The sequence below is a fragment of the Echinops telfairi genome, unplaced genomic scaffold (assembly GCF_000313985.2).
Source record: "Echinops telfairi isolate 266 unplaced genomic scaffold, ASM31398v2 ScPeMD7_24;HRSCAF=84, whole genome shotgun sequence".
Taxonomy (NCBI): Eukaryota; Metazoa; Chordata; class Mammalia; order Afrosoricida; family Tenrecidae; genus Echinops; species Echinops telfairi.
Window position 1 is genome coordinate 3,802,216 of NW_022103921.1, and position 11,925 is coordinate 3,814,140.

At 38.7% G+C, this 11,925-nt stretch overlaps 1 protein-coding gene across 2 annotated transcripts in view; it reads right to left on the minus strand.

Moving 5' to 3' along the window:
• The window catches only part of FNDC3A (fibronectin type III domain containing 3A), a 223,333-nt gene that overhangs the window by 56,735 nt on the left and 154,673 nt on the right, over nucleotides 1-11,925 (minus strand). For both annotated transcript variants that reach the window (XM_004714055.3, XM_045289044.1), the window contains 3 exons: nucleotides 8,192-8,429; nucleotides 2,669-2,938; nucleotides 563-621 (listed from right to left, as the gene is read on the minus strand). In XM_004714055.3, the coding sequence (XP_004714112.1) occupies nucleotides 563-621; nucleotides 2,669-2,938; nucleotides 8,192-8,429 (567 nt within the window). The remainder of the gene's footprint in view (nucleotides 1-562; nucleotides 622-2,668; nucleotides 2,939-8,191; nucleotides 8,430-11,925) is intronic.

Below are 11,925 nucleotides of genomic sequence, written 5' to 3' on the forward strand. Positions count from 1 at the left end.
TGAATAAAAATTCCTCACAGAACAAGAGGACATTTAAGACATTGGCAACATACTTACAAGAGCTTTTTAAAACGTGCGGGGTCTTCCGAGGCAGCAGAAAACAGGTCAGGCCACAATCCAGGCATCCGGTCAGGATGCACAAAGGACTGCGGGATGGCTCGGCCCTGACTGATAAGGAGCACCACTACCACCAGTCAGATGTCTCCTTGCCTACATCCAGACTTAACTGAATTCTTTACATCAAGGACCAACTGGACACATTTTATGAGGAAATAATATAAACGGATGTTATAAATCTGATCATTGTACCCATATTATTTATCAGCTGTTTGCAAGGTCATTTACTGCAACAATAAATACTTATTTTAAAAATGGATGTTTGACTGAATATCCTGCTTTCCTGAGCAATATTATCTCATCTTATGTTAGATTCATGCTGATCTGATTTTGACCTTCCATTCTCAATATAAAATTATGTTTTAAGCAAAAGTTGGATAAAAATCTACCAAAATTCTCTATGACTATACTAAATATAAACATCAAGAAAATACACGATACTTACCACTGGTTTGACAATGTTGGAAAGAAGTGCTTCAAATGCTTTAGTTTCTTCATCTTTTTCTTTTGAGAAAGAAAAAATTTTTTTAAAAAAGGACATAGATATAATCCTAACTCCACCCTTCTTAAATTGGCCTGGTGTTTGAGATTTGTTTTCTAGCCTTTGTTTTTTAAATTCACACATCCTTAGCAGTTTGTGGCCCTTCGGCATTCTTTTAACCAACATTTACTAATTACAATACCACTATATATATTTGAATCAGGCAGTAAATTAATAATCCTTATTTAATTTTAGAGAAAAGTATTTTTATTCATAGATATGTTAAAAATAACACATTGGGAAAGTCCACGTTTGCCAATCTTAATCAGATCTTTTAATGATTAAGTCAAATGAGTATTTGTTTCATAACCTGTCTTAATTTTAAGTTCCCCAAATAGCAAACTTGACTTTACCGATAATTTATGGCTCAGGTGACCCTTAAACACTGCTAACAACACTGCTAACAACAATGTCAGTGGCTCAAATCCACCAGCCATGAGGAGGGAGAAAGATGAGGCTGTCTACTTCCACAAAGATTTACAAAGCCTCAAAACTCTATGTAGAGTCACTATGAATTGGAATCAACTCAACGGCAGTGGCTCTGGTTGGGGTTTTAAGTATACCATACCTAAAATTTTAGCATAATTCTTCTGAAACATTAATGCTGAGAAGAATAATCAAAAAGTCTTAAAACTATGGAAATATAATTTTATAAATGATGCTATTATACAAGCAATTAGACTGCTAAAACATTATTTAAAATTTATTATCAAGGAAAAGAAATTTTAAGAGAATGGAAGATAAGATTTCAAACAGCTGACAATTTTGATATTTTCCTCAAAACATGTAAGAATTCTTAGCTCCCCGTCACAGAAATAAGAATTACAAATACTAGACGCCAGTGCTGCTTTTCACTGCGGGCTGGAGGGGAGCATGTGCACAGGTAGAGAAGAGATAGGAGCTCAGGACACACGGAGTCCAGGAGCAGGAATGGGACTAGCGATACCAGAAGGGTGGGGGAGGTGGGGAGAGGAGGGGAAGGCGAGAGAACAACTGCAATCATTGAAACATAACCACCCCCACCCCTCCAGGGGGCACGGACAACAGAAACCGTGGGGGAAGGGAGACAGTGGTCGGCGGAAGGCATGAAAATAAAAATAATTTATAATTTATCAAGGGGTCACGAGGGTGGGGGGGGGAACAGGAGTGGTGGGGGAAGAGGAGCTGATACCAAGGGCTCAATAGAAAGTAAATGTCTAGAAAAGAACGATGCCAAGATATGTACAAATATGCTTGATACAATTGATGTATGGATTATTATAAGAGTTGTAAGAGCCCCCAATAAAATGATCTTTTAATTAAAAAAATTATATCTACTAACTTATATAAATATATTCTTGGACAGAGAAAAAGTTGTGGTTATTGGTCTATGTAAGCTGATTATTTCTAGTGAAATTTTCAAAATGGCTATAGGAAAAGTCTATTTACAAAAATAAAAGATCACTTCCTAACATCACTGCAATTTAGTATTTACTGAATTTGCTGAACTGGTTATAAGATAATATAGAATCTCAAATCAAAAGTAAACTTGACAGTTTTTAAAGTTAAACCCTTCCAAGTTAAACAAATACAAATAGAAAACCCAGCAAAACCAAACCCTGTCATCACGCTGACTCTGACTCACTAGCAAAGCTATACAACAGAACAGGTGAGCTCTGTTGAGTTTCTGAGGCTGTAAATCTTTATGCAGGCAGAACTTATCTTTCATTTGTGGACCAACTGGTGAGTTGAAACCCCTAGCACAAACCCACTGTCACCGAGCTTATTCTGATGCACAGCGATCCCACATGGGGTTTCCTGAGCCTTTATAAATCTTTATGAGAGCAGATAACCTCACCTTCGTTCTGAAGAGGGGCTGGCAGATTTGAACCACTAACATTTGGTTATCAGCCCAGTACTTACCTGGTAGCTCCACGAGGGACATTTACTCAGTAGAAGTTACGAGACATGTAATATTACTAATTGAGGCTCCCCAAATGTAAAAAAGTAACCTTGCATTTAACTACTTACCTTCTACTTCTGCATCAACTTGTACGGCACCTTTCCCTTTCCCTGATTTGCTCTTTGCTGACCCACCATTCGTGCCACCAGCACTCTGTCCTTTCAAAAGTCCATTATGTTCATCTGTGGGAGAAGGGCATTTCCGGGGTGATGACGGAGGACTGCTCATTTTATCTTTCTGTGTTCCTTGGCGATCCTTCAATTTTTTTTGCAAACGTTCATATGTTTTACTAGATCTTTCGTCTCTAAAGTTAGACCTTCCATGTGCAGAGTGAGCATCTGGAAAGAGAAGAAAGTAAATGTCTTATTATACTATATAAAAGAACGGATAGACCAAGCTTTGCTCTTGCTTATGGTTGTGTACACACCACATGACTCTTGAGACTTTAAGCCCATCTTTTCCTAATCTCCAGGAGAAGCCTGGCAGTAAGTATGCTACGGTCACTGCAGGTGACAGTATCTGGGTTGACTGGACTGTTTTCTTTACTCTTGTGCAGCCATAATAAACACAAAGAGCTGCATCTTGGATAAAAACTCAAAGCTGCAGATGAGAAGATTCCTCAAATGAAAATCACGTAAATATGATAGGTCACTCGTCCCCTAATTAATTTTTATTTTAAATTTAATATTGATAATAGAAAAAATATTTTTAAAGCCCTGAAGTTCTCAGGAGACAGAGGTCTTAATTAATCAGTGCCTTATGGAGACTCGTATAAATAACTATATATAAAACACCATACAGTAACAAAGATAGGAACTCAGATATCTATGTGAAAAAGAAAAAATTAGGACCTCACTGTATACTACGTAAAAAAATAACTTAAGAGTAGACCAAACCCTAAATGTAAGAACTAGAGCCACTATAAAAACCCTTGAGGAGGCCTGATTCAAGGGCTTGGCTAAGGACCAAAAGGCAGTTCTTAACCTACCAGTCACTCTGCAGAAGAGACAAAGCTTACCAGGATTAGAAAATCCTGCTGCCGTTAAGCTGACTCCCGACTCATCAGCACCTCCACAGGGCAGAGCAAAACTGTCCCATGGTGTCAGAGACTGTGAAACTATGGAAACACACTGCTCGTTGTTCTCCTGTGGAGCGGCTAGTGGGCTTGAATCGTTGACCTCAAGGTTAGCAGCCCATTGCTTAACTCACATTGCCACCACAGCTCCTCTTAAAAGGAAACATGAGTATAAATGCACATATACACTACTCAATGGTTCTTATGTCAACTTGGACTCGAGAACTTGAAACTTTTGTGCAAGTGCTGGGCATGTTTTTGCTTTTCTTTTTTGAGCTCTGTGAGTTGAAAAGTCAGTTTATTAATTTGAGATCCCTGGTTTATAACCTCTGGCACAATGACTTTGTTTTCCATTACTGGGTAGCTAATTGATAGATTTTCACCCCTCATGTTCCTTTCTGGCGAATTATATCCAGGTGTTCTGTGCTCTGGATAATAGTGCATTTTAACAATGTAAAACTGTAATACTCTTGCATATATTTTCTTCCTTATAACTAGCAGTGAAAACAATAAAAAGGACAGAATCTGATTGGTTTTTAGTACACAATCTTACTATTCAAAAGACAACTCGAGCCTTAGACCCGCACATGAGCATCACCTTGGAGCTTATTAGAAACAAAAAGTTTCAAGCCCAATTCTGATCTACCAAACAAATCTACATTTGAACAACATCCCCAGGTGATCTGTATGAGATAAACATTTCAGAAGCATCAGTACTATGCGGCCTCAGAAGAGTACTGGGCTCCTTAAGGCTTTCAATGGCAGAGTTTTTGGAGGTTAAATTGCAACCTTCCAAGCTTCGAGTAGCAGCTGAGCGCATTAGCCATTTGTGACACCCAGGGAGAATTAAAGGTCTAGCTAAGACCAATTTTTGTGAAAAGTACAAGATCTTTTTTAGCTCTGACTTTAATTTGAACCCAGGTTCTTTGGGGGTGAAATGTTAGCTCTCTGTTCTGATAGTAGGGCACTAAAAATACTTTTATCTACTTGAAAAAGTTAAAGTTAACAATGTTATTTATAACCGTCTTTGAGAAAAAAATAGAAGTCTGTAACAAAAACAAAAAACGTTACTAGTAAATGTTTTGCTTTATTCTATTTTAAAATGTTAAATAGAGATGTATTTTAAACACAAGAGAAATAAACTAGAAAAATATGTGTGAATCCCACTACTTACATGCTGTTGATTAATATGAATTTTGTATTTACAGTTAACTACTCTACAAATCCACTAAGCAGGATATGCGAGCAACACTGTGCAGCCGGCGGAGGGGAAACAATTACAAATAAAATAGATTCTGTTCCTATGACGTTTTGAGTCAAATAAAGGAGAAAAATGCACCCCCAAAATCAAATTATCCTTGAGATTGATATCACTAGGTTTAAGACAGGTCTCTATGAAAGCTGAAGTAAAAGGGGGAAGAACATTCCAGGCAAAGAATACATGCTCAAGTACTGAGGCAAGAAAGAGCTTCCAAAGAAATAGAAAACAAAACACAACACAACACAGCCCAGTGTCTTCAGGTCAGTTCTGACTCTGTTACCCTCCAGGACAGAGTAGGCCCTGTGGGGGTTCTGAGACTGTAAATCTTACGGGAGTAGACAGGCCCCATTCGCCTGCACAGAGCCTAGTGATTTCAAACTGCTCACACTGTACCACCACGAGACCTTTTGGAGGTCTGGGAAAGGTGGAAGGTGAAGAGGACTTGGGGATGGGAATGGGACAAGGTGGTCAGAGGCCACAAGCAGCACTGCAGGGCCTGTTGTCTGTGGCATCGTTCTGGGCCAAGTTTGTCCACTAGACTGTGCCCTGGCAGTGCATGGGACACATGCAATTGCTAAACCCAAGGGTGGCGGTTCAAATGCCTTAGCCAGGCCAATGGAGAAAGAGGAAGCTGCTTGCTCCTGTAAAGATTTTAACTCTCCAAAGGGGCAGTTCTCCCGTGTCCTACCGGGTCTGTGTGCGTTGAAACGACCTCTATGATAGTGACTTTGACTTTGGCTTGGCTGTTCCCTGGGGTCATTTGGTAATACCTAGAGTCCAGTTTGCTTGTCACAACAGGGGAAGACGGGTGCCTTCTGCGTAGAAAAAATAATTAGGTGTCCCAAAATGTCCAACAGTGCCTCGGCTGTGCAACCCTGGTCTAGGGGAGGACTTGAGATTTTATCCTCTGAGGAATGGGAAGGAACTGAAAGATCTTAAAAGGACAAAGATGCGGTTCACATTTTAAAACGATTAGCCTGGCTGAGAGCAGATTGTAAGGGATAGAAGAAAAGCAGGAAACTAACTGGAAAGCTAATGATGAAGCAGTCCTAACAGGAGCTGATAGATTTAGGGAACTCTTGACAATACACTGATACCAATTGACAGGAGGGCTCAAGCACTGAGCAAGTCGAAGGTTCACAGAGATGAAGATGACAGAGAAAAGCAGGTCCTGGGCTTTTAACCGAGGCGTATGATTAGAAATGCCATGCCCGAGACGCTTAAGCCAGCTCCCTGGAGCCCTCAAGAAGACATGTAAGTCTACAGATCCGAAGACAGGATTGAAGATGCAAATCTGAAGATAAACATTTGATACATACTGTGTGTGTATACATACATACATACATATATATATCAGTCTATACATAGGGCTAAAGACATGGGGAATATGATAGCTGTTTTGAGTATTTGTGAGGTAATCTGTTCTTCCCAACAATTTATTAACTCCTGGAGGTCAGAGGTTATTTCTTACTCTTTTTTACACAAAATCTAGTTTGTGTACTGGTTTAAGAAAGATACGCTTTTTTTTTTGATATGCTTTTATATAAGTGAGGTCATTCAATATTTGTTCTCAGCATACTACTACCTTCAAACCTCAGCACACTGCAGCCTGTATCAAGACCGTTTCTCCTACTGGCTGAGTATCATTCCAATATAAAGGGGCTTCAATAAGTGGTGGGAAAATTCTTATTTTATTCTATTGTCCACAAATTTTTTGCAGCCCCCTTGTATATATATAGACTACATTTTGTTTACCCATTCATTAGTGGTTACCACGTCAAGAAGCAGAGAAAAAGGGAGTAAAGGGTGGTGGAACAACCACATCAAGGGTAGGGCTGCGCAACCGATCGCTGTAATTATTGTAAGTAAGTTTTATACCTGGGGGAAGAATGGAATGGCACAAGTGGTATAATAAATATACTTCTAACAACAAACGAGAAGCAACAGTAAGCAGCTGCTGAGGCTGTTCATGTAAAACCACATGCTTTATGAGACTCGGCGCCTTGGTTTGGAGATCTAGGTTTATGGTGTCCTGGGATATCCCACTTAAATCGCCTCACTCTGTTTATTAGAAATTAACAACAACAAACCCCCATTGCTACCAACTCGATTCTGACACGTTACATAGGATTTCTGAGGCGGAAAATCTTTACAGGAGCAGAAAGCTTATCTTTCTCCCATCGAGTAGCTGGTGGGTTTGAAGTGCCGATACAGTTAGCAGCCCAATGCTTAAGCCACAGTATCACCAGGACTCCTTAAATATGTTTAATGCTGCCATTTAATCTCCTGGTTTGCGGCATAGAGCGTGGGGTCTTAAAAAAACTTTCAGGCAGCCATTCAAGGCTCAACAACTGGTCTCTATTCACTTTGATCAACAGGAGACGAGTTAAGTACAAAAGGAAGACATGAAATGTGTAGCTCGTTGCCTCCGTAAGTAACTGCCCCTTTTGCCATGAGAACATAGGAACTGAATTGGTGCTCGGCTAGGATTACTGGACATTTAGATGAACAATTCCATAAAAGATGAAAGGGATACAAAATCCTGAAACTTATACCTGAGATAATCTTCAAGCTTTAAGCAAAAAACATCCCCTAAGTTTTCATACAACAAAACTAGCAAAAAATGTCTGAGCTGCATGCTCTTTTAAGAGCTACCTATGAAGTTCAATTGGCAACAAAGCAAACATAATGGCATTACGTTTACGTTAATAATGAACAACTCAGAAAAAGGGAGAGTAAAAATGGTCGCACAACTGGAAGAATATAATCAATGTCACTAAATTTATACATGCAAAGCTATCAATTGGCTTACTGTTGCTACATATATATATGTATATATATGTATATGTGTGTGTGTGTGTATATATGTATGTATATATATACACTCTACAACAAAATTTAAGGGGAAAATAAAAGAAAAGAAAGACATGACTATTCCTGATTGAAAAGTCCAACAGAACCTAGACTACAAGAAAAGTTCATTGTTCGAAGTTTTAGAGTGCTATACATTATTTCCTTTCTTTGATTCTGTTATTCATGTCTTAAAGGGAGGGAGGATAGGAAGCTGAAATGCCTAACAGACCGTGAATAGCAGAAACTGGTTGCTATATAATTACTGTTGATTCCTTTATATGATAATGACACACAAACAAAACCAGTTGTCACCACAATTAGCCCAACTCATGGTGACAGTACCTACTACATAAGCAACGAGCACCCAACTCAGTAAAAGAGGATTATTTTAAGATGTCTTACCTACATCTCCAAAAACTTGTGAAGATGGGTATTGTGGCATATACTGTGTGGCCATGTCTCCAGCTCCAGTTACTGGTGAGTACATATGGCGAGGTGGAGGGGGCATCATGGCAGGGACAGGAATGAAACCAGGCAGTGGAGGGTGTGGAGAACGGTGTAACACTGTGTGACTACCAGGACGGAACTCTGGTGCCTGGGGAACCACAACAACTCTTCGAACTCCATTGTCTTCAATAACCTACAAAATTAGATTAAATGGTTCTTTCATAGGAGTGCGCAATTCTTTTTAACTGTTAGAATAAGAAATTTCACACCATTGAATAAAAACATTTTAGAGAAATAACATGAAAAGAATTTATTAACTATAAGATGGCTTCAAAAAGTTAGAGGAAAAATTGCATTTTTCTTCATACATCAGATACGTTAACATTGGACACGAAGTAGCTTTTGTTAAACAATGCAATATAAAATTTAAAACATTGGTGACACTAGCTAAATAATACTATAAGCAAAAAATCAGAACTATATTAGGTAACTAATTGAATTATGTGCTACATGTAAAAGGGAACTTTAAAAAAGCGTTAAGAAAGAAATGGTAAGGAAAAGTTAATAGCGTTTTTTCCATGAATTTTTGAAGCCCCTCATACTTAGTAAGAGAGTAAAACTCAAGAAAGACTCAAGAGAATTTTTGCATAAGCATAAGATCAGGCAAGTACTTTCCTTTTCCATTACTATGGGAGAGGGGCAGACAGTATTAAATTGTGAAAGGACCAAAGAAAAACGAGAGGAAAAACAATAAAACCGTGCATCTAGAATGCGAAAGATCAACTTTATATTAGAACTTACAATACAAGGTTCTTATGGCTCCAGCCAGGACCACTTTTACAACTGAAGATAATCTCAAGGGTGAGGAACATCAAATGCCTATTAAAATGCGCGTAAGACATAAAGCCAAAACCAGAAAAATGGAACAAAAAACTATGACTTTAAGGTTTAGAAAGAAATCAGTTTTTACCAATCCACACTGTACAGATTAACAACAACAAAAAGACTTTATTCACCTTGAACCTCACTGTAGGTTTGTGTGTAATACATACAGGAAAGTTTACAAGGTCAAAGGACCATATCTCAAATGTAGGAATCCTAAGCGACTCCATTAAAAATATGAAACTTAAGTGTAAATAAACATTATGAATATATAATATCTAATTCAACCTCCCCTGCCACAAAACAGTATCTGACAATGTTTCGAAGCTGTGGTGTAGGATGGGACCCTGGGGTCAGAGGGGAATCAAAATGTCACTGGGGAGGAGCTGAATTCTCAAGAGTGGAATCGACCATGGTCACATGAGTTGGATAAAACCCGTGAGAGTAGAGCATTTTCTGAAAGGGCACTATCCAAGGTACGGAAAAACAATGGCCAAACGCTGATAATGATCAAAATGCAAGAAGCCTGAATCTAAGAAAATTGGAAGTTGTCAAAAATGAAAAGGACCGCATAAAGATCGATTATCTCAGGCATTGTGAACTGAAATGGATTGGCAATGGCCATTTAAAATCAGAAAATCATATGACTTACAATGCTAGGAATAACACAATAGCACGGCATTCATTGTCAAAAGGAGTATCGCAAAATCAATTATGGAATATAATGCTGGCTGTGATAGCATTGTATCTATTTGCCTACAAGGGAATCCAATCAATGCAATTATTATTCAAATTTATGGACCAACACAAAAGCGAATGATGAAGAAATTGAAGAATTCTACCAATTACTTCAGTCAGAAATTGATGAAATATGCAAACAAGATGCACTGAAAATCTTGGAGATTGGAAGGCAAAAGTTGGAAAAGAGAGGAAGGGTACAGTAGTGGAAAACATGGTCTTGGTGATAGAAATGAAGCAGGAGATTGCAAAAGCAAAATTTTGTTAACAGCATACACATTTTTTTTTTAACTATAGAAAAGTCTATGGATTTTGATAAGAGTTGTAGGAGCCCCTAATAAAATGATAAAAAAAAGAAAAGTCGACTGTACATACGGACCTCCCCAGATAATATACACAAAAATCAAATTGACTACATCTGTGGGAAGAGACAATGGCGAAGTTCAGTATCAGTAGCTAAAAGCAGACCGGGGGCTAACGGTGGAACAGGCCATTAATTGCTCATATGTAAGTTCAGGTTAAAGCTGAAGACAATGAAAACAAGTCCAGGAGAGCCAAAATAAGACCCTGAGTCTATCCCACCTGGGTTTCAAGAACTCAGCACAGATCTGATGGATTCAACACTCCTGACGGAAGACCTGCTGAGCTGTGGGCGGACATCAAGAACATCATTCATGAAGCAAGCAAAAGGTCATTAAAAAGACAAGAAAGGATCCAAGTAGATGTCAGAAGACACTCTGAAACTTGCTTTTAGTTGTTGAGTAGCTACTGCATACGGAGGAAAGGATGGCTTCAAAGAGCTGAATAGAAAACATCAAAGGGCAGCTCAAGAAGACAAAACCGAGTTATAATGAAATGTGCACAGAAATAGAAAACCAAAGAACACACTTAACATATCTTAAACTGAAAGAACTAAAAAACAATTTAAGCCTTGAGATGAAAATTTAAAGATTCTATAGGCAAAATAACGAATGATACAGGAAGCATTAAGAAAAGAAAGAAAGAATACACAGAGGCACTCTATCAAAAAGTAGACATACTACCATTTCAGGAGGTGGCTTATGAGCAAGAACCAATGGTGCTGAAGGAAGAAGTTCAAGATCTACTGAAAGCATTAGCCAAAAACAAGGCTCTAGAAATTGAATACTAACCAAAATGTTTCATCAAGCTGATAAAGCATTGAAAGCACTCACTGGTCTATGCTAGGAAATTTGGAAGATAGCTACTTGAAACAGATCCTCATTTGTAAGCATTCTAAAGAAAAGCAACTCAACTAAATGCTCAAATCATAGAACAGTATCACTGATTTCACATGCAAATGAAATTTTGTTGAAGATTATCCAACAAATTTTGTTGAAGATTGCGGCAATACATTGACAGGGAGCTGCAGTCAGATTCAGAAGAGGACACAGAACAAGGGATATCACTGCTAAAAGCAGAGAACACCACAGAGATATTTACGTGTGTTTCACTGACTATGCCAGTGCATTAGATTTTGTGGATCATAATTAACAATGGATAAACTTGATAAGGGAACTCCAGAACACTTCATTGTGCTCCTGCAGAACTTGTACATGGATCAAGAGGCGGAACATAGGAAAAGTGCATGATTTAAAATCAGGAAAGGTGTCCAATAAGGTTGTATCCTCTCACTATACTTCTTCAATCTGTATTCTCAGCAAATAAACCAACAGAGAAGCTGGATGACATGGAGAAGAACGCAGCATCAGGAGAGGAGGAAGACGTATTGACAACCTCTGAAGCATCTGCTGATGAGGATCGAGGATTTCAGCCGTTAGTATAGATTACAAGTGACTGTAAAGAAGACAAAAACCCTCACAACTGGACCAATAGGTAACATCATGACAAATGGCGAAAAGGCTGACAGTGTCAAGGATGTGGCCTTTCCTGGCTCCACACGGAGGCAGCAGTCAAGAGACTAAGAGAAGGCCAGTACTGAGTAAATCTACTGTATAAGACCTCTTACCACAGTGAATGATGGGGGGAGTGCGGAGTGGAGATCCAAAGCCCATTAGTAGGCCACTGGAGATCCCCTTGCAGAGGGGTCT